The sequence below is a fragment of the Aspergillus puulaauensis genome, chromosome 8 (assembly GCF_016861865.1).
Source record: "Aspergillus puulaauensis MK2 DNA, chromosome 8, nearly complete sequence".
Lineage (NCBI taxonomy): Eukaryota > Fungi > Ascomycota > Eurotiomycetes > Eurotiales > Aspergillaceae > Aspergillus > Aspergillus puulaauensis.
In genome coordinates this window covers 966,556-989,152 of record NC_054864.1, presented here as the reverse complement: position 1 = coordinate 989,152, position 22,597 = coordinate 966,556, and the positions used below count along the sequence as shown (strand labels likewise).

The 22,597-nt window shown below is 49.2% G+C and overlaps 5 protein-coding genes across 5 annotated transcripts; 2 read left to right on the top strand and 3 right to left on the bottom strand.

Annotated features, from left to right (window-relative positions):
* Nucleotides 1–1,079: 1,079 nt before the first annotated feature.
* On the bottom strand, nucleotides 1,080–7,312 carry RIM15 (protein kinase RIM15; the record flags this gene model as incomplete). Its single annotated transcript, XM_041696654.1, has 2 exons — nucleotides 1,080–6,701; nucleotides 6,761–7,312. The coding sequence occupies 2 exons, from the start codon at nucleotides 7,310–7,312 to the stop codon at nucleotides 1,080–1,082; spliced, it is 6,174 nt and encodes a 2,057-aa protein (XP_041562264.1).
* A 951-nt stretch (nucleotides 7,313–8,263) lies between these two features.
* On the top strand, nucleotides 8,264–8,581 carry APUU_80380A (uncharacterized protein; the record flags this gene model as incomplete). The annotated part of the gene is made up of 1 exon (XM_041696653.1): nucleotides 8,264–8,581. The coding sequence occupies one exon, from the start codon at nucleotides 8,264–8,266 to the stop codon at nucleotides 8,579–8,581; it is 318 nt and encodes a 105-aa protein (XP_041562263.1).
* Nucleotides 8,582–11,129: 2,548 nt separating this feature from the next.
* Nucleotides 11,130–12,425, bottom strand: ERG26_2 (C-3 sterol dehydrogenase/C-4 decarboxylase; the record flags this gene model as incomplete). The annotated part of the gene is made up of 2 exons (XM_041696652.1): nucleotides 11,130–11,792; nucleotides 11,856–12,425. The coding sequence occupies 2 exons, from the start codon at nucleotides 12,423–12,425 to the stop codon at nucleotides 11,130–11,132; spliced, it is 1,233 nt and encodes a 410-aa protein (XP_041562262.1).
* A 1,263-nt stretch (nucleotides 12,426–13,688) lies between these two features.
* On the bottom strand, nucleotides 13,689–15,546 carry APUU_80378S (ubiquitin-conjugating enzyme E2; the record flags this gene model as incomplete). The annotated part of the gene is made up of 9 exons (XM_041696651.1): nucleotides 13,689–13,704; nucleotides 13,770–14,629; nucleotides 14,689–14,857; nucleotides 14,915–14,926; nucleotides 14,988–15,084; nucleotides 15,148–15,169; nucleotides 15,225–15,319; nucleotides 15,407–15,440; nucleotides 15,514–15,546. The coding sequence occupies 9 exons, from the start codon at nucleotides 15,544–15,546 to the stop codon at nucleotides 13,689–13,691; spliced, it is 1,338 nt and encodes a 445-aa protein (XP_041562261.1).
* Nucleotides 15,547–17,709: 2,163 nt separating this feature from the next.
* APUU_80377A (GTPase-activating protein LRG1) lies at nucleotides 17,710–21,597 on the top strand (the record flags this gene model as incomplete). The annotated part of the gene is made up of 6 exons (XM_041696650.1): nucleotides 17,710–18,177; nucleotides 18,234–18,936; nucleotides 18,989–19,639; nucleotides 19,720–20,775; nucleotides 20,832–21,118; nucleotides 21,172–21,597. 6 exons carry the CDS (start codon nucleotides 17,710–17,712, stop codon nucleotides 21,595–21,597), a joined length of 3,591 nt encoding a protein of 1,196 aa, XP_041562260.1.
* Between the last annotated feature and the right edge of the window lie 1,000 nt (nucleotides 21,598–22,597).

Sequence of the window (22,597 nt, the reverse complement as noted above, 5' to 3'; positions counted from 1 at the left end):
CATCTCCAAGGATACAGGGTTTTGTTTATACGCATTACGCAAGCCATCATACTTTGTTTCATTTCCCACCCCCACTTTAAATATTTTCGAGTCAAGTATTCGAAAGCCCAGCACTTGGATTCTGGCAATTCGAACGTGCTGTCAATACATACATGGCAAGTTCAGTCAAAACGCCTGTTCTAATGCTTGCATCTGATTAACCTGTGCACACTTTTTGTTAATATATACGTTTCTAACGGTCTCGTACGATTTGGCTGGTTCACTCACGCTCTGTTAATCAACTCCCCTTTCTTTAATTGGTGCGGTGAACATGGGTCTTCCTACTGAATGACTTGGGAGTTAAGCAAGTCAGCTGGGGACATACAAACTCCGATGGTCTATATATACTATATATACTAACTAGTCTACTGTAAGGCGTTAAGTCGTCAACCCACGACGAATGGCCACCAAGGGAAACGTAAAAATAGGAGTGAGACGCAAGGTTGAAGTAGATTGCAAAAAATATGCAACTCAATTTCCCACGGCTTTCCGCGTTTTAAAAATTGTACCTGATAACATACATACAGTCTTGAGACAAGCTCGGGGTTGCCAAGTAGATAGATAGATACAAGCAAAAAAAAAAAGAAGAAAAAAAAAAAGGAAAGAAAGGACGGGCGAGTTTCTGCGCAAAAAATGATAAAAGAACACTCGATCACAGGTCTGGGAGAGCGATAAATATGAGATAAAGAAAAGAGAAATTCCCTAGAAGGGAGGAAAAAAGAATGCAAAACCCAAACAACCTGGTTTGAGTAAGATAGATAAATGAACATAGCATAGCGCCCCAAACTCCCGCTCAAGCCGGAACAAGACAGAAAGGAAAATATTTTGACAAGATGATAATGGGACAAAAGCAGAAGGAAATAAGGTCGTAATGATGATGGACGTGAGTGGGCGTGTATAATGGAATAAAGGAAATAGAAATCATGCTGGCTATAGCGAGCTATCTTCTCGCCTTGAATAACCAGAGAGGCGCAGCGCACGCAGAACGTTCAGCTCTAAAGATGCAGAGAAAGACGCAGATACAGGTTTTATCTCTTCCTCTATCTCCCCGGTCGAGGAGTATTATCTGCATCCGGATTCGGACAGGGTGTATGCATGGGCCGAGGCGTAGCGTCAGAATCTTGAATACTTGACTGGTCCGACCTCGTGTCGCCGCTGATACCAGACAAGACAATTGGAGGAGTAGTTGGATAGGAGTCGCTGGAATCTGAGGCACGGCCAGGGAAAACAATTGGGGGGGTTATTTGTCCCCTTTTCGGAGACTCGGAGCCAGCTCGACCGTCCGCTCTTTTGTAAATCTCCGTAATGTACCGAGAATAGGGTGGTTTAGCGTCGGGGCTCAATAGCATTGACTTTGAGGCTAAAGCAAGAGGAGATGCCGGATGTTTCGGGCTTAAATCGTCTTCAATGGACGGCAACATGACCTCCTCGGGAATACTAAGCTCCTCAAATTTGCTCTCCAACGAGCTCCGGCCAGACTTGGCTGCGTCACCTCCGTGCTCATCTCCATTGTCGGAGCCACTCTTGCGTCTCTCACCATAATCTTTATCCTTCTTGAGGATCTCCTCACCGGTGCTAATCACACTTCCTCTGCTGTTGGTTCTCATCATCTCGATACCTAGCTTGGAGCCAGGGCGATTCGAGCGACTCCGCGGGCTGTGCGTTCTAGGCGGCAAGTTTCCCAGTTCTTCATCTTCATCATCGCCAGATTCTTCGCACTCGTAGCGTTTTCGCTCGAGGGACTCTCTCTTTGCTTGAATTGCTTCACTGGAACGCTGTTTTCGGGGCGTAAGCATGCCGGAAGGGCTTAGTGTTGGTGGACTTGAAGCCGCGTGAGGCAAACTCGGGAACGGTACTGTGTTCTGATCCTCGTAGTCGTTATCCGCAATTTCCTGGACATCATTCGATTCCTCGGATATGCCCAAGCCTTCTGCGTTTTGGCCCCAGTCGTCTGTTTGTCGACTTACGATGACAGGAACATCCTCAGCCTTGATCGAATCCAAGTCGCCGAAATAGCTACTCCCAACTGAATCTTCACGGCTGGAGCCCCGGTATGAGCTAGAGGGCACATGTGCAAAATTAGATGATACGGTTGAGCTTGGACTATTCTCGGCTTGAGTGGGAGGTGTGTGGCGAGCAGCTGTATACGTCGACGGATTGTAGTCCTTTGGAGGCGGTTTCCACTGACAAAACTTACATAGAACTTCAGTTAGCTTTGTCAGTGTCGACGGCTTTTCGATAAGTGCGTCGAAATGATGTGTTTCTGGGAGATCCTTTAGATAGCTGGTTACAGCGATTATGGGCGTGTGACGATTGGCACTGCGCGTTTCCCTGACCATTCGCGCAATATCGGCACCGTTGACTTGTGGGAGTTTGAATTCAGTCATAATAATATCGAATTGCACCTCACTAAGCGCGTAGCGAACTGCTTCTCCCCCGTTTGCAACGGTGATAGTGCGGCAGCGGAGTTTCTCAAAAAGACGCTCCATGACCAAGCGCGAGATTGGGTGATCTTCGCAAATAAGTATGTCCAGCGGTCGGAAATAGGGGCCCTCGGGGAAGTTAATCTGCGAAAGTCGTCTTGAGCTCTGGCGGCGCCGCTGCACTTTTAGTAGAGCCTTTGCACGTGGATCCTCACTGTCAGACGAAGAAGGCGAGATGTCAAATAGTTGACTCCGACGTTTATGGTGGCCACCGACATAAGTTTCTCTAGCCAGAGAGGAGGACAATTCACCCCCATCTTGAGAGCCAATTGTTTGAGACCGTGTCCTCGTTGCCGGCGCACTACCCTGCCGATGTTGACTGGGGACTGTCTTATCGGGGGAAAGTGTTCCACCTCCTCTTGGTTTGATCGGAGATGACGCTGCAGAGACAAATTTGTTATTTTGATTATTTGCCGTGCGAGTTTGATCGGCAGGGGTAGGCTGGAAAGATCCACTGGACTGATGAGATGTTGTTGTTGAGGACGACCCTGAAGTCTTTCTCCGCTCGTGGTTATGGCCGGTGCTGAATTGAACAAGAAGCGGAGATGAAGGCTGTGATGGCCGACTTGGAGATGAGTTGGCCTGACTGAGAGCGGACGGGGACGCAGGTCTGTTGTTCCCTTTGGACTGAGACATAGTCCGCTGAAGGGACATCGGCAATGGACTTCCTTCCAGTGACGGCCCCGAGGAGGGTGGACTGGGCCCTTGGGGTTGAGCTGGAGTCTGGCTTTGGTTTTGGTTGTGAGCCTGGCCTTGAGTCTGTGGGGGTTGCTGAGCCCCCGGGTTGCTTGCCTGGCGCTGTTGTGCTTGCAATGCCTCCTGTCGTAGCTTCTGGATCACATCTTTGTTGGCTTTCTCAAGCATAGGTAGGTTCTTGAAGGCAAAATTCCCAAAGTCATCTGCCAATGAAGGTTCACTTAATCTCCTGCTCCTAGATTCCCGGACATGCGGGGGAATATGCAAAGGCATCAAAGGTCGTTTGATCGAGTTGACCTGCGAGCGAACCTTATAAAGTGCATCATGTGGTCGGTCTATATATGAGCCAGTTGTGACTGGAGGCTGGGGGGAGCTCTCGTCTTCTTCAGTGAAAGCCTGAAGCGTGGCACCACGAGCGTCGAAGTATTCTGTATCTTCAGGATTCTCTAGGTTCGGGACAAACTGGGCTTTATCCTCTAAGAGTGTATCCCAGTTGATATCCACAAACCAAGGGTGATGCCGAATCTCTGTTCCTCCGTTGGGGTACTTTTCCTCCAGGTTTGCGCCTATTCGCTCACGAGGATTCATGGCCATGAGCTTGTTCATGAGATTAATAGCTTCGGGTGATGCCAATTCTTCAATCTCGTCGGGCCAGTTGATCCTTCTATGGAGGATGTTCTCAAACACTTCATCTGGAGTGGCAGCATTGAAAGGTGGGTAGCCAAAGAGAAATTCGAACATGATGCAGCCTAAAGACCACCAATCGCTCATTTCGTCCTGGCCAATACCATTGACCGTCTCTGGTGCTAAATAATCCGGTGTACCAACGAAGCGTCTATTATGGTCCTCGGGATCGAACAAAGCCATCAACGGAGGCATCATGCTTTGCTGAGGTGGTGTGCCAGTTGACAAATTGCTTTGCGATGGTTGAAGTGGCTGTAGATAGGGAGATTCCCCTGTCTCGCTCTGGCCCTCTTCCTCGTGTGCACTATCAGACGAGGAAGGTGGGGGGATAGGGATAGATAATGCACCAGGCGTTTCGCCTTCGTGCAGTGACAGTGTTCGAAAGATAGCATTTAGGTTCTCGCTGCCCCCACTATCACTGCGATGCCCAGATTCTCGGCGAGAAGTCTGTCTACTGAGCCCACCTTGGCTCAAGCTGAAGTAGGACGGTTGAGGCATGCTACCTGCCGCGTCTGGCGTGATCAATGGGGTAGATCCCGGGGAGTTACTGCCCTGGAAATCGAATGAAGCAGATCGAGACGAAGCGATTGATGTAGCTCTAGGAAACGCGCCTTGCTTCAGGATGTCCACTCCTTGTTCGTTCATAGTCTTCAGAACACGCTTTTGACGCCCAACAAGGCCCATTCGAGACAATCCAAAATCGGTCAACTTGAGATGACCCTTCTGATCAATGAGTAGGTTGTCTGGTTTGAGGTCACGGTGCACAATCCCTCGATTGTGGAGATGCTCCACGCCTAGAACAACTTCAGCGATGTACTTTTTGGCCCAATCCTCAGGCAAGCCACCTAGGATCTTGACAAGTGAAGCACAATCCCCTCCATTCAGATACTCCATTACCAGATAGAGATAGTCTTTGCTGGAAAAGGTCCAGTATAGCTTCGCGACAAAATCACTTTCCCCTTGCCACATCATGATCGCTCGTTCGGCTTTGACGTTCGTCACCTGATTCTTAGCAACCATGTCTGCCTTCTTCAGCACCTTTATTGCATAATATTCTCCAGTCGTTTTCTTCTTGGTCAGATAGACGCTGCCAAATGCACCCTTACTAATAGGTTTGATAATTTCAAAATCTTTGATAGATGGAGGCATAGGTCGAGGTTGGGGCTGGCTGGCAGTGGTCAGATGAGGTGAGACGGGTGGCCTGGGTACATCAGAAGAAGTTGTGGACGACTGGCGACGATGATGCCGATAGTGGTGCAGAGATAACTCGCCTAGGTTGGCCGACGGGGATACGATTGGTGATGATAGACTTTCAGCTCCAGTAGAAAGGCGCGGTTTAGGCATGCGTAGTGGTGAATGAGGGCCAGACACCCTAGCTGGGGAATGCTGCCGTCGAGGTGAGCCGGAGAGCCCTGGAAGGACCAGGCTCCTGCGTTTACGATCCATACTCCTATCGGACGAAGGCGAGTCGGTTCGCATGGCTCCTGCAATGGTGGACGAGACGATGCTGCTATCACTTTGGTCGCCTGAATCGATATCTGCCAGTGATAAACCACGTCGCGAAGTTTGAGAAGTCCCGAGCAATCCAGCAGCACTCTTGTGGGAGCGAGGAGTTGGGCATTCCATGGGGCTAGATGGCCCGGTTGAAACAGCAACGGATGATGTTTTCCCCTCAGAAGAGTGACCTGACTGGCCTGATTGAGCCCGGTCGGGCGCGTTACGCATCGACATTGTCAAAGCCGAAACTGGTGGAGGCAGCTCTGACTCATGGCCTGCATTTTGTGTGAGAATAGAAGCCGAAGAAGCAGCAGCGTCGGGGATAGTATCGTCCTGCGGTAGATCGTCTTCCGAGGAAGAGCTTGAATCGCTTAGTTGGCCGGCAGCGATACGCTCAGCCTTTCTCAAAGCTGCGGCAATACACTCTTCTACCAGCACTGTGTACTCAATCCGGATCCTTTCTGCGTATTCGACAATTCTGCGGTGACGTATAATTGCATCAACCTTTGATCTGGCAACCTGCTCTGTATCCATACACAATGCAGCAAGGCCTTGCTCCTGCTCCAGGGTATTAGAGCTTGGTGATTGCCACTGAAGTACCTGGGAAATGCGAGACTCCGATTGTGGTGACATGGTCCGAAAATCGTCACCGTTATCACCTCGGGACTCTCTGAGAACTGGCAAGTTGATCTCTAACGAGGTATCACAGAGGTCGAGAATCAACTCAACAACACGGGCTAGAGGCCGCCGAACTGCGAAGGATCGCGCCCGCGAATGGCCGGTGCCAGAAACCGACTGATCCCTGGACCTTGGAGGGGTAGCAGGAGCAGAGCTAGATGTCGATGCCGAGCCTGAGGATGGCGCCGAAGCGATGGGAGAAGGACCAATCGGCAACCCTTTATACTCTGGTTGGGGCAATGGCGGGGTGCTGCCGTCACGGAGAGTCACTGGTCTACCCTGCCTTGCCTCCAAAGCATCTAGTACCCTAACAATGGCATGCCGGTGCTCGTTTAGGTTCTCTTGAGCGATCTGAACGTCCATTTCTGCTTGGTGCTCTTGAAGACAAAGGTCTGAATGCTTCTCGAACCACCAAGGAGTTATCTGTCGCTCACAAATGCGACACAATATAGGCTCCGGTGCAGGGTGTTTAGATTGATCCGGTTCATTGGCAGCGGCTTCTGCTAGAACTGTTAGGTAGTTCGCGAGTACCTCGGCTCCAATCCCCAAGGATTCCACCAACGAAGATGGCAAGTCGATTGTGACTTCTCGAGGCTTGGAAAATGGTCTTAACATCCACATGGTCTATTCACAGTTCACGTTAGCCTAAGGTAGCCTGTCAAAATCACGAGGTGGCAACTTACATGAGCAACCCCTTCTGTCGTGCGGTCATAAACCATAATACCCTGCCCCTCCAAGTTCAAAACATGCGAGCCATGCTCCTCCGACTCAGTTGACGGTTCCTCCACGTCGTTCGTGCCATCTGCCTGCTCCGGTTTTGGTTCAGGTGAATACTTCAACACGGAATCGGGTCCTAACTGCATTGAAACGCGAATAAAACGACTGCGAGAGTCGTCTTCTTTCAGAGATTCTATTGCGTCGCAAAAAGCACTTTTGTTGTCCACTACAACATCCGAAATCATTTGTCCTTCTATGGTATCCGGAGCTGTCCCCACAACCTGCTTCCAGGAAGGACTAACCCATTTGACGCGCCCATCTAGGTCGAGGTCGACGATAACATTCAGAGTTTGCTCCGCCGCTTCCCTCAAGTCTTCCCGTTCTTCCCGCATATTATCACTGCTCGAGGTACGCATTACGGGGTGCTTTTTCGGGTCGACACTCCGGGCCTCCTGCCGCAAGGCAGTTACGGCCGGAGGAGTAAGGTATTGTACATTTTCCGTGCCATTGCCTGCCATATTGGCGAGACAAAGCCGCCGAGAGGAGAGGATAGGTGTCCGTCGGAGAACGGGTCAAGGATTTAAAACGTTGAGAGAGATCTATAGAAGAATTGAGCAGAACCGTCTGCCGGGCAGAGCGGGTGCCCTTGTTTGTTGGCTATGGATTCATTCGTCGCATTAACCGGCCATGGCGGAATCGCGGGGGTGGTAAAGAGCACGAGCAGCCCTACCGCGACGAAGAAACGATCGAAATTGTGAATGCAGTAGTCGATAACGTACTCTCCTTGACGAGACAAGAACCGTAGGGGAGGAAAAGTGCGAGGGATCACGTAAAAAGCGAGAGGTCGAAACTCGAAACGCCGAGTGAGCAAGCGGCTATGCGGGGGGTTGAATGGCGCGACGGTCAACGCGAAAGCCAGGATGATCCACACCAGTTAACCTCCGATCGAGGATGGGTGGAAGAAGGGTTGTTCGGGTGATGGAACAAATTATCGAGGCAGGAGAGCAGGGGGGAAATAAGCAAATGAGGACGATGAATAGGGTGTCCAGGAGAATGGCCAACTGAAGAGCAGCGATGAGAGCGAGTTAGGTACTAGAAAGCGTGGGAGCGTCAATAATACCACAGTTGGTCGAGAAGCATGTACTGTTGCTGAAAATACTGCGAAAAGAGTGTATTTTGCTGCAATTTCGAGTGGAACCAGTAGTATGATACGGTAAGAATGGACTCTGGAAGTGAGCAGCCAATCCGAAATGGCAGCCTGACTAAGATCCAACTCGCGGATAAACGGCCAACGCTTCGGGAGGATCACGTGGAGAATGCCGGCGCTCTTTTTGGATCCAATTCACGCTCCTCCTGCTTCCCTGGTGCCGATCTGTTTGCTGCTTTCCTTGGTGCTACTGAAATTGATTTTGCCAAAAGAAATTGTAGAACAGTGAAGAGCAAGACTATATTTACTTCCTCAAGTACGTATGGGTCCGATCTGGCTCTACCGTATGATCGTCTGGTCAGCTCCACTCTGGACGGGAGAATCAAGGACGCCACAAACAGACTCGTTCATTTCTCTCGAGTCTCAGGCCTCAGACGATGTCAATATTCCCTGCAGAAAAGACCACCGACTATTTACTTTTACAATCCCAGCAGCACAAGGGGCAAAGCAAATCCTCACGGATGTTTACTTGGCCAATTCCCGTGTTTCTTCGCCCTTGGATAGAAGAAGACTTTCATTCGTCAGCACCCCAGCCCTCCCAGCATTAGCGTCAACTATACTTTATGATGCTGGAGGTTGAGACGGCTCGTCGTTCGGGGTATCTACCGTTAATAATTGCTAGCTATTTTATTAATATTATTATTATTATTATTATAGTAAGCCATGGATGACCCCCAAACATTGCGCCTCTGATATCAATGCCATCATGGTCCAGGATGGAGGGATATATATATCCACGGTTAGCCATCTTCGGACGGTGAACACAGGTCCATCGCGAATAGCATAACTTAGCAAGGAAGCTGAAGAGCGTCGAACAGCCCATCGTTGATCATTTCATATACGCCGGCATGCCATTTGACCTTGATTCTTGTCGGTGGTCGACGAAGCATCCTGTCCCACCCAGCCGTCCCACCTGTTTGGCTGTCTCCATCTTGCTTCCCATAAGGATCACTGATATTGCATACGCTCGTGCAGTGCGTTTTGCTCCCTTATTTCATTGGACTGTCAGGAACGCCACTTTATGGTGGGAGCTTTCAACAGCATCAGGTGCGAAGTTGTCCCATGGATGGCTGCGTCCAGACCCAAAGGGAAGTCTCCTCACTTGACTTCTTATTTTTGGCTATGTCATCATCAAGAGTAGCTACTGGACGGATTTGAAGCCAGGCTGCTTATGACCCCATAGTACAGAGAGACATGGCCGGTATGTTTAAGGCAATTCTTCACACTCAAGGCTAGGCTTAGATAATTCGTACCTTCTAACTATCCCAAGAGTTCCCCTGGCAATATTACCTGAACACTCGACAGTTGAGGTATATTGCCCCTTTGAATGTGAATACTACAACGGAGGGCCCCGAGACCATCAATACTCTATCAGGAATGCCTATCACTTCCTCAAGGGCTGTCCCTAGACAGCCATGATTCCATGATGAGCCGCGGCTGCATACTGAACGCAGGTGGGGTACTTTTGCAGTTTGCACCCACACCTTCAAAGGATGCGTTCGGAAAGCAATGTTTCATCTTGCCGAGAGAGAACATCTTAGTCAAGGGCAGTTGTAACAGCCAATGTTCTGGAAACTCAATTTGACTCCAAAGGGTCTAAACTCTGAAGATGCTGGCCTGCGGGGTAGAAATGGTGGGGAGGATCGCCGACTGGACTGACCGCAACCAGCCTATTTTTTTGAGACCGATCAACCACCACCTACCATCCGAACTGTGCTCCTCCAGACTGCGAGACTCGGCCAAGGTGCGGCGGACTCATGCTTGCTTGCTTGCTTTCTTTCTGTCTTTCTTTCTTTCTTTTTCTTTTTTTTTTTTTTTTTCAATCTATTCTCCGAAAACTCTCAATCCCGTGGATTGCCGCTGTAGGCCGACTCTGGCGCTTCGACTACGGAGACCGTCTTGCAATGTAGGCACTACATTGAGCATTCCTGCCTTGGAACGAGAACCGCAGAAACCACAAGAGATAAAACATCTACTGCTCCTCGCACCTTCTGAGTTGCTCCACAGGATATAACATAAAACTGACCCCCAGAGCACGGTCAAGCATTGATCATCGTCCTTGCGGGGATTGCGGAGGAGAGCCAATTCACCCACACAGCCTCCACAGTCAAACAATGAGAACCAGGCAAGAAACTTAATGACTCGGGTCGTGCGGCGCTCGATGTACCTGCCTCTCCCTGTTACATAACTCCGGCAAATGATCATCTGACCCAACCGAAGGCGATGTAATGGGACTGTTGGATCTTGGAAGGGATGCGGCATTTCCGGAAGCCAGAAGCCGAATTGCGTACCTCCATTATTGGAAAGTTATTACTACACAATGCCCCGTGAATGACTCCATCCGTGAATCCTGCTTCTTCGAGTTTGCTCGGAATCAAATCTGACCTGCGCTTATGTCTCCACCTGCGTCCGGGAAGGTCAGTTCCGAGACCTATTGGACGTACCTTGTAATAGATCAACAACCTGGAGTGGCTGTTTCTCCAACCTTCATCATCCGGGGCTGACGTGACGTCCTTCTCCCCCTTTCGTACAATGGGGGGAGCCAAACCTGGCTGGCTTATCATTTCCCTTTCGCGGAAACCTGGAGCTTGTTCCACTGGACCGGACACGGAGCAGCTTTCCACGGGTTGGATTCTACCCAACCTCACAGAATAGACTGTAACAATATCCCTTGATTTGGAACATGCAAGGCTACATCATATTAAATCATTGTGCTTGGAGTCTACACCGAATGCATCTTCTCTTGAAAAAAGTAAGGTTGTGTCATTCATTGCCCGTTATGTCAATTGGCCCAATTTTCAAGGTTACGGGATGGGGCGTCTGATCGGCTGCGCGTTGATGGAGCTGAGGGTTTGATATTTTTTGGACAGTGCACGCAACAACGCGGTCGGTGGAAAATCAACGGACAGAAAGCTGGAGGCCACCCATATCTATAGGCATGCTTCATATGCCAGTTTTTCAAAACGGAGACCTGGTGTAAGGAAGGATGGAATGCCCAAGCCAGAAAGCAGATTCTCTTCCAATCAGCACAATTAGGTATTTACGTAAGGCTCAATAATGTAAGGTAGCCTCGGGTAGCATGGATATATAGTACATAACGAAGATATTAATCCATCTAGTCTCATAAATCACAGCCCTTTCTTCTCGCCGTCTAGTCGCCAGCGTTCCAAGAAGTATCCGACAGCACGGGCAACACCCTCGTCAAGAGGGACAATAGGAGAATATCCGAGTCTTTGCTTAGCTTTGTTGCAAGAGTAGTACCGCGTCATGCACGAGTACCGGACAGCCCGCCTTGTCAACTTCGGTGTCTTGCCGAGAAGGCCCAAGACCGTTTCTGCGAGCGCGCCGATGGGACCGAGAAGGGACTCGGGAAGCGCCCACACCTGGTTTGGTTCGACGACTTTGCCGGCTAAAGCCCAGATGTAGTGGGTGAAGTCCCAGAAGTAGATGGGTTGGTCGTTGGTGATGAGGAAGGCCTCGCCGTCCACGCGCTCGTAGTCTAGGAGGTCGCCTTGACCGGAGTCGACGCGTTTGTGGATTGCGCCAAGGCGGAAAGCAGCCAACAGGTGGGAGTATGCTACATTTCCGACGTATGTGAAGTCGAACAGGTTGTCGTTTTCACCTAGCTGCATCTTGAGGACCATCGAGGATGCATTCACACCATGGTTGAGCATATTGAGAATGACCTGGCCATCCTTTTCACCGTAGATACCGGAAGGACGAAGCGCGCAGGTCAACATCGAGGAGGGCGATGAGCGGTTGTATTTAAGGACAGCCTCTTCAGCTTCGGCCTACAATTCGATTCACTGTTAGTATTCCTTGAAGGATGAGCCAGGAACGGAACATCATCGCACCTTTGTATCCGAGTAGTACTCCTGCTGCAGCTTTCCTCTGACCAGGGGCCAGTCCTCGTTCACATGTTTCAGGTCACTCTGTGTGTCATGGATAACAGAGGCTGAGCTCGTGTACACGAATGCCTTGCACTTTCCACCCCAGTCTCCACGGGCACCACCCGCAACCTCTAGCAAGTTCTTTGTTCCCTCGACGTTAAGTTTGTGGAGTAATTTCTTGTCTGTCAACATCGCACTCGCCGTATGAATAACCACATCAGGCTTGGTCGCGCGGAAGACCTCCAGCATCGATTCGGTCGAAGTTAGGTCGGCTTCGTAGTATTGTGCGCCAGGCAATCGGTTGTTCGTAGTTTTCAGGTCAGCCACGGAGACTTTGGCAATGCATCGCGGGTAGCGATCTCCAAGCTTGGGATAGTCAAATCGGCTATCTCCCTCGGGCTTCGGAAGGGCAGCGCTGGGATCGGTCTCGGAAGGAAAGTTCAGCAACTGATCAACAATGTGAGATCCTAGAAAGCCGCATCCTCCAACTACCAGGACGGAACCCAGGTCCATGGTGGGTCTCTTGACAGACATTATGAGATTCGGATGGCCGGTTCAATTATCGCGAAGGACTGGAAGAGGTGACTGGTGAGAGAGCGACAGCGGCGGCCCACGAGTTGGTGAATGGGATAGACGTTGAAATCTGTCTTAATCTCGGAGAAGTCAGTCGATCTGGGGCCGAGCGACAACCTGGGGCTAGCTCCATCCGTATGACGCACGTGACCTAGTAGCCTTGACCGTTACTGTTTAATTTTTTAACCACCTGTTTGACTGGGACTTTTAATAATAGTTCTAGATTTGATAAGATACTGTCTTCAAACTTATCAACCATCTTGGTTTGGCTATGGGGAAGCATGACCGGGCTGTGCCGCTGTGGTACATCTAATGATATACTCGCGGCCATTCATGACAATTACGAGTAAGAGACAGTCACTTTCTTTTTTTCTTTGGCGGTTTATATTTTGGTGTGACAGTCTAGTTTCAAGCTTGAAAGTGAATGGAAACAACATCTCCCCTTTGACCAGCAGGCCATCTCAAAATGACATTCTACGTATCCGAACTATACAGTCAACCCTATACAGATGCAGAGAAAGTAAAGATGGAGGATTTCTGGATGTTCAGTCTCAATTGCCCGGTGACAAAGATTAGAGATATTTGGTACCTAATGGATACTCAGCATCCCTTTCTAGACGGAAGCAAATATTCCACGGATGGCCAATTTTGTAGAGTAGGCCATAAGCCTAGCATATCTGCACGTTGAACGTTTCCTTTATCAGCAATTAATAGCCTCTACCAAGCTTTTATGCTTCGGGAGATCGGTTCATGAAATTCATGACCAACATGCTTCTACACACCTGAAGGAAAAGCACGGCTGAATGCTCTAAAAAAACCTCTTGGGACTTGCCTCAACTTCTAAGTCTTGTTCTTCGGTAATATACGTCTCGATATTGTCTAAATACGGGTACGGGTCACGTTGAGCATAATTTCGCCATTAATGTGGATTTAGAGATGGCTGTCTTGCACGGAAAAGGGCACTATGGAAAATAGATCCTAAACTCGGGCATTATACGGCATCGTATTAATGCAGCGCATCATTGAAGGACCATCGCTGAACGGTCCTGGTACAAACTGGAGACTGCGAATGATTTCATACTTTGCAAAAAGGTATGACCTCGAACGTATCCCTCCCGGCCCATAGACGGGCTATACGGCCATACTGTGAAAGTGTACAAGACAATTTTGATATTGGACTGCAATTTCAGACTTGAGCGAACTGGGGCTGGGTAATATCGAAGGTTATTCAAAGGCGGCCCTGTGCAGTTGAAATTTCGGAGGAGTTAGCCTGGGAAAATTTGTCATTAGGATGGTAGAACTCACTCAACAGATCTCTCCACATCCCTTCTTAGAGTCCTTTTGTATTTCTTACGGTCTTCCGGAGAGCCCCAGAACAGTTTCGATGCCTCTGCGTTTACTGTGGTGCGAGGGTCATAAGGTGGCTCCTCTTCTTCCAGAGAGGCCACAATTGATTCCACGTGGGCACGCATGTCCTCGGTCTTTCTCGGAAAATAACACAGTACGCCGTCTTTGGACACACGAATGTGAGACAGGGGCGTCTCCAAGAAAACCCGGGGCTGCTCCTCTGGGAATCGAGGACTCAAATGGATCCTGATTTTGATGATACCGCCTTCAAGAGGTGTTGTTGGCCGGCCAAAGTAGGTGAATTTCCAGAGGAAAGGGTTATCATCGGCAAGAGTCAAATCAATCGAGTAGTTCTTGTGGCTTTTCAGACTCTCGACAATTTGTTCGTACTGGCGCTGGAGGTTTACGGAGATTCCCAATTCGTCCTTTTTTGCCTGTAGCCCTTGTGCCTGCCAGTCATTTGTCTCTTCCATGATCTTGCCTTTCACAAAATCCAATCGCCGTTTCAGTTCAGGGTAATCGAAATGCCCATCCATAGTATTGCCGCTACTCTCGAAAGGCATTCTCTGAAACTTACGTTTGGGCGTGGAATCTCCCGACTCTTTGTCGATTAATTGCGCATACGATTCGTAATACCAGAGGAAGCGACGTTTCCGAAGGTCGTTGAAGGGATTATCAGAGATAGGGCTGCCGTCGTCTGAGATATAATCATCATCCTCCATCATTGCGAGTAAGGTTTTCTTGGTTCCGTCCGGCAAGATATCCAGGGCCACCTCCAAGGGCTGAATAACAGCTATGCGTATCGTTTCGTGACGGATCTTGAGATTATGGGTGTTACTGTTCAATCTTGCTGACTGCTGGGAGGGCATAGAATTACCTTGGACTTGTAGTGCGCCATATGCTCCTGGTCTGAGCTTGAATTGGCATTTTCATATCCAGGTTCGTACTCGTAAGGGTTTGACGACATAAGGCTTTGGATAGAAATTAGGATAGACTCGAGCCCCTGTGCGGATGACCATTGTTCCCCTCGTTCACCAGTCCATGTACTGTATATGATTAGCAGCTGTTGCTCAGCACAAAACGCAAGAGATATTATGCTTTACCCAAGAATCGACCTTTTTGTGCGCTGTACGTTAGCGGGGAACGACCAACCTGATACCAATCAAGTGAACTTACAGGCAAACCTTTCCCGCAGCATATAGATTTGGACTGAACCTACAGGAACCGGAATTGGTGGTTACGGCCTTTACGCTCGGGGGACGCGCAGGGTAGTCTAGAAAGTACTTGGTTAGTCTTGCTGCAAATACGGCGGTTATTGGCGGCCGGTTTAGCAAACCTTTTCCGAACTTGATCGTGAACTGTTATCCCAAAGTCAGTAGAATGCCTACCATACCAAACGTGGTAGTAGCTCACCTCAAATAAACCAAACTGGTAGGGCGTGTCCGGCGGTCCTAAGATAATTGCTCGCACATTTCGAATATCGGATTCTTCGTAGTCGACCGCAAAAGCTATGAACATAGTTAGCCGAAACTATCTAACGTTGGCACCCCTGCTGTTACAGTGGAAAGCACAGTAATTTGGATTATGGTACTTACAGAGATCTGCACTCTGCTCTATCTGGTTGATTTCCTGGGTAACGGAACTCGTGTTAGTCCAGCGAAGCTCCAGGAAGAGAGCCAGGATACAACTAGACAGCTAGTACCCTTGTAATGCGAATAATTGCCTGATCGGACATCTTGACAAATAGGTTCGAGACGAAACCTCTCAATCAGGTGCAAATATTCTAGCGTCTTTTGTTAGATGGTGATGCTATCCGGGTCGCTACCAAGAAGCCTCGCATCAGGTGGACGGTCACGACGGTGAAAAGTTCCGAGAAGAGGGGCACGTTATCTATCAGAAGCGAGACCCAAAGAGAAAGAGAATAAGACCTTTAAGAACAGAGAGGAATTAAACGAAATCATTAAATGTAATGTGAGTCAGTGGATAGCTAGGTAGTTGTGGGAGAGAGAAAGGAGGTCAAACGAGCTGATTGATACATACATGCCACCACAGCAGTCAGCCGTGCCGCATCGCCTCCAGGACGCAGTCAATTGCGCATAAAGTTTATGATGCAAACAACTGCCCTAGGAGCAAAACCATTTTTACTAAATTTACCTCATGCCACCACAGTTACTACTCTATCTTTTGTTAAAATGCGCGCTCCCTCGCTTTGGGTACCTCCACTATTCAAAGAAAGCGCTTCTTTTCAAGACTGTAATTTTGGGTGAAGTTTGTACTGAAGAATACGATGAATGGCACTGCAAGGTATCTTCAACAATCCAGAATTCTTGCCTTACGATTTCTCTACTGCTCCTTCAAGGAATGTATCCTGAAGGCAGTCTAGGTAGTGTAGCCTGTGCCTACTTTAGGTAGGCAGCGTGGGCCTTGTGATGTAACACAATGAGGGTGGCTAGAAAGGTCTTGGTCCCAATCCAGGCGTTGAAGACGCATAAGTACAAGCGATAGATAACTTAGCAAGACGGGTGAGAGATTCACTAATATATAAAGCCACAGGAACTGCCCAGTTACTGTCTCGTATCGTCAACCTTGTCAACCTTCCGTACCATCGGCTTATTTAGAAGTCAGACTGGAGCCGCCCAACAGCCCCCACCAGCTCGTAGACCCCTGCTGAAGTGACCATGCCAGACATAGTCTTCACAGAAGCTAAGAAATTTGGCACCTAGCGAGGATGAATACTATCCCTGATGAATTCAGGAGGTGGAGGCTGGAGAACCTTCCCGTCAAATCAAGTTTCAACCCCTCAGGGCCAGTTGCAGGATCCAGCCGTCGGCTTGTGGCCTGAGGCCTAAATTAAAGCCTCAGGCCGTAAGGCATTTTAATACGAGGTGTAGGAGGCTCGAATTTTCTGCCTCTTATATCAATTAAGTCTCCTGAAAATTTTCAACTGACTTATTTTGAACGCGATGACATTGCTATCTTCCAGCCAACATGTCTCCTTTTTCGTGCCTGCTTTTGTTCAGGTACAGTTCCAGCCACCCAAATAATGAAGGTGCAAAACAAACATATGACTCTTCTCTTCAGGCGGTGTGCCAAGCGGTGACCCCTGCACGTGACTGCCATTCACCAAGATGGAAGCATAGGGGGGCAGAGGAACAACTGACAGCGGCACCCGCACTGCCCCAAACATACTCTTTTGCTTGTTGGGTCTGTGTGCTGCAGGTTTTGGCTGATCCAGCATTCACTGCCGACAACTGATTTTCAACGCGGTCTATTTCATGAGTTGTTAGGCCTCGGCCGTGGAAAGATACCCTTTGTTGAAAGGGATCAGGTATGGTGGTGAGCTTGGCTTTCGACCTCCGCCGCTTGTTGGTCTCACTTTGAGCTCCGACCATTTCAGTCCAATTCCTTCTCCACGGGCGGCTGCGCTCTCCCGCTGAATTATATCGACGTCTCTCTATCACTCAAATACCTCCATTTTCCCGTTACTTTCGTTCTCCGACAGTCACGCGCTGTGTTCCTTGTTCCTCGAGTTTCCCCGCAAGTCGTACCTGAATGGCTTGAGGTGAGTACGCTCTGAAACGACCCTAAATATGCTTCCTCCCAGCCCCGCGCGAAGCTGAGAGAATGCCGTCTAACATAACTTTGCATTCTCGACTAGTAGGGGACAAACTGCCTACATAGTTTCCATTGTTTCTCACTCGAATTGTCCGTTAAACGCTTTCGAATTACCGCCCCCGAATCTCGAATCTCCCTGATCCCGGCGGCAACCCGATCAAACACACTCAACCTCGAAATCCTTTCATTCAACCACAATCGAACCAAGGTCGAGGTATTGTCGCATTATTTTTGGGAGACAAATCGTTGGATTTCTATTACAAAGGCATAGTTCTTTACGGACATGCCTCCCGGCGACGTTTCATTGCCGGACAGCCTCGTGCCGGGCAACGGGGCTGTCCGTCCCTCCCTGAACACGAGCGGCTATGGTGGTAGCAATGGTGGGGGAAGCCTGCCAGCACAAACGCCCACGTCGCCCGCCGATAGCACTGTTCCTTTCGATTCTCCTCGCACAAGGCCGTGGAACGCATCTGCTGGATATGATGCAGGTCCAAGCCCATCTGATGGTCGGCCCGTTCGGCGTTTAGACTCGAACCCAGCTGATTCCAGAGACCCGACAACGCCTCAAGACCGGGCCAATTATTGGGAGGGTTCTGGACCGCTGGACAGACCCCGACCGAATGGCCGATCGCACGCTAAGTCACCAGGAGGTGCTTCATCAAGGGTATGCAAGAAGTGCAGCGAACCCCTCACTGGCCAATTCGTTCGAGCCCTAATGGCAACATACCATCTCGAATGTTTTAAGTGTGAAGTGAGTCTTCTACATCGGAACCATTGATTGCTTTTCAGTTCTAACAAAAGTAATAGGACTGCGGTCAAATAGTGGCGTCAAAATTTTTCCCTATTGATGCAGAAGATGGGAGCGGGCAATATCCGCTTTGTGAGATCGATTACTTTCGAAGACTAGACCTTCTATGTCACGATTGCGGTGGCGCCTTGCGAGGCTCGTATATTACTGCACTGGACCGCAAGTATCACATTGAGCATTTTACTTGCTCGGTCTGCCCCACAGTTTTCGGGGCACAAGACTCATATTATGAGCATGAGGGTAAAGTATATTGTCATTACCATTACTCTACGCAATTCGCCCAGCGGTGCCATGGCTGTCACACTGCGATCTTGAAACAATTCGTTGAGATCTTCCGCAATGGACAGAACCAACATTGGCATCCTGAATGTTACATGATTCATAAGTTTTGGAATGTTCGCCTTGCTCCGACCGGCCAACCGCTAGAATACCCTCAGCTGAAAGAAGACGCCACCGATGAAGAACGCACTCAGATCCGCGAAGAAGAGGATCTGATGGAGGAGAAAGTCTACAAAATTTGGAGCACTCTCTCCACATTTGAAGAGTCTTCTGCGGCCTGCATCTCGGATATGCTTCTGCATGTCAGTAATGGTGCATATCTTGACGGTGTTCTTGTCGCCAAAAAATTCATCGGCCATGTCGAAATCCTTTTCTCGGCCATCGATCAACTTGCAGGATTCATCAAGGCCCAAGGGATGAAGGGTAAGTTTTGACACAATCATAATTATATACACACTCATCTAACCGAATCTAGACCTTGCCTTTGGCCGGGAAGCCAAACTGCTTTGCAAAAAAATTGTTGCCTTTTTTGCATTGCTGTCTAAGACGCAAGAAACGGGTGTTCGAAAACTCGGTGTGACTCAGGAACTTCTATCGCTCGTCACAGGGCTCGCCCATTACCTCAAACTTCTCATCCGCATCGGGCTGCAAGGGGCGCTCAAGCTGGAGAGAGAACAACGTAGCCCTGAAGGCTTGCATCATCTTCTCGACCGTCTCGGCGATCTCGAATCGCTGCGGCCACTAGAGGAGGAGGAGACGCCTGCAGATCTGCTGGCTGGCGTGGAAACTCTAGCTGATCAACTCTCCGATTGCTGCGCGGCATGCAAAGAGCCGATTGATGACGAGTGTGTCATGTTAGGCGACAACAGATGGCATATAAAGCCCCCTCACCTCGTCTGTGCTTCGTGCCAGTCTGATTTGACTACCAATATTCAGAACGCTTTCCTAAGTACTAAAGATAGGCAAGCTTTATGCGCCAACTGTGTCACTCACAAGGGAATTGCAAACGATATGCAAAAGGGATTCAAGCATATTTCAAAACTTCAGCAATTCGTCTTCTTGCTTAGGGTTGCTTTGGCCCGCCTTCTGGCTGTTTTACGAGCTGGAGGGACCCTTTTCCCATCCGGTAGGTTTCTAGGATCCCACACTCCCATCCCCCGCAATAATTCCTATGAATGCTAATGCTCTGGTTCAATTCTTTTGTAGATGACCCCTCCGGTTCACAAAATGATAATAGCCAAGCACCCCCGAGTGGTGAATTGCGCCGCCGAAAAGATGCCGACAGATCTTCCCTTGAGCAGACTGTTGGTGAGATGCGACGCCTACGGTCGATCAGGAATGAGCGCACTTTATCTACAACTTACAAGAAGGCCCGAGCGTCAAGGATCATTGACGGACCAGAAGGACGGAGTGTCAGGCCCGGCTCCTCTGGTGGCGAGGGTTCAGATCCCAGGGGACCGGGCTTCCAAATCGTGGAAGAGAAGGATGCTAACGGGGACCCAGTCACTGAGTTGGCGTTTGGCAACCAGGATGCCTTAACTCTGGATGATATTCCAAGAATTGTTGCAGCTGAACAGGCCAAAGAGCAGCGCCCGAATGCATACAAGCACGCTGGCACCAAACTTATAAACACTACTGAACCGCTTCCTAGGTATAACCACGGGCATCAACGTGGCATGTCTACCCCTGGCCTGGAAGCACCATTCCCCGCCGCAACTGGGAGGGGCAAACGGTATTTCTCAGAGCTTTCAGCCTTGGAGTATTTCATCGTCCGACATGTTGCCGTGCTATCTATGGAGCCTTTATTGGATGGTGCCTTCACTTTAGAGGAACTGCTTTCCTTGATCGAGTCTCGTAAACCGACAATCTGGAATATATTTGGGAGGGCTTTCGCCAAGGACGCGAAGAAAGGCGGAAAGAAGAAAGGAGTGTTCGGCGTCAACCTCGATCTTCTTGTCGAGAAGGAAGGGACTGAATCAAGTCATGGTGTTGGTCCGGGAGCCCTTCGTGTTCCGGCACTTGTTGACGACTCTGTGTCCGCTATGCGTCAAATGGACATGTCTGTGGAAGGTGTCTTCCGAAAGAACGGCAATATCAGACGGCTGAAGGATGTTTCAGAGCTGATCGACAACAAATATGAGCAAGTGGACCTGACCAAGGAGACGCCCGTTCAAATCGCCGCTCTTCTTAAGAAATTCCTCCGCGAAATGCCTGATCCTCTTCTAACGTTTAAATTGCATCGCTTATTTGTTGCTTCTCAAAGTATGTGTCAATCCTTACTTTATCTGCCGCTCTCAATATATTGACAAAAGATTTAGAAATTTCGGACCCTGAGAAGCAGAAGCGGGTTCTCCATCTCACATGCTGCTTGCTTCCTAAAGCCCATCGCGACACCATGGAAGTCTTGTTCGCTTTCTTAAACTGGACATCATCCTTCTCTCATGTAGATGAAGACACCGGAAGCAAGATGGACATCCACAATCTCGCGACCGTTATGACACCCAACATTCTGTATCCCAATGCCAAGACCAGCGCCGTAGACGAGAGCTTCCTCGCAATTGAAGCAGTCAATGCGCTTATCACGTATAACGACACCATGTGCGAGGTATGTTGACTGACCCTTCTTTGGAAATTTTCTTTACTAATGAGAATGTATAGATTCCCGAGGACCTTCAGTCGGTCCTTAGTGACAGTACCCTCTTCAAGGGAGACTCAGAAGTTACTACAAAAGAAATACTAAAGAGATACGGGGATATTGCAAGGGGAGGCTTCTCCCAGAAAGCAAGCAACGGCGGTGAAACGTTCACCATTACCAACCAAAGCCGTGGAGCCAATGTGCCTACTTCGGCTCGTATCGAAACAGACCCATCCCAAGATGCTGCTTCCCAAATGCAAAGCTCGGTCCGGCATGTGGCCGGTCCGGCTGGACACTCACATTCAAGCAGTGCCATTGCTCCACCCAGCAGCCAGGATTTTGATGGCCGTAACCGCAGCACCAGCACCGGGAGTCAACCCGAGGGCCAATCTCAACAAGTGCCATATAGAGCTCGCCCGAATGCGGGACCCATGGGCGTTGCCAGTTGATTGTCTTTTCGCTTTCCGTTCGATAGTCGGGGCTTGTTCATTTACACACTCTTGAGGCGCGTGTCGGGATTTTTTCTGTTGTTTGGCTTTCGACGACAGGAACGTTATTGACGTATTTCTGGCGTTGCCAGCATTTCCCGCGGTCATTTTTCCTTTCCGCTTAATGCCAACTCCACATCACTTATTTGGATCCTCTGGCCTGAGTTTCTGAAACGACCTCATCTCGTCCCTTTTCATCTTCAAAAAATGCATTGCATCCGGCCGTAAGGTTTCATCTCTTGTCTTTTCTCTCTCGTTGACAGGTCAATGGCCACCACTAAGAACCAACCTCTTGGGCCTTCTTTTCTGTTTAGCCATGGCTCACCATCCACGTTTCAGGACCTTGGATGTCATTTTCTACCCTTCATTTTGCGCCCTTTTATTGCATTGCATCTGACAACCAGCTGTGTCATGAATATTGCACTGTAATCCAGCGGTGTTGTTCTCTTCTGTCTCCATCATTTCCACTTCCCTTCTTCTATTCCAAATTTTCGCCTCACCATTGATCTGCGAGAGCTTTGCAGAATCACTAACTCCATGAATTGGTTTTCTATTCTCTTTTCTTCTTCTCTTTACTTTCCTGCCAGTCGATTAAGACTGTTAAGATACCTTACTCTGGCGAGTCCTATTTTCTCCTTCTACCTCTCACTATTACCCATTTTCCTTCTTAATTCCCCTTTTGTTCAACATCTCTTTCTTATCTCCCCCTCGAAGCGGTGTCTTGCCTTGTCGTTGAGTCCATTGTAAGTGTTCGGTGGTTCCTTTTCTCATTTTTTTTTCTCCTTTTCCAGTCTCCCTCCAATGCATCCATACATGTCACCGTCCATATGATGTTCCTTTTCGTCCTTCATAGGTGATGTAGTTTATTTACAGTCAGTTGTGAATGGAAATGCCTCTGGCCGAGTCGATTTATTTCTGTAGACATAGGGTATGGCATTCGCCAGTTAATAACTTGAGACTT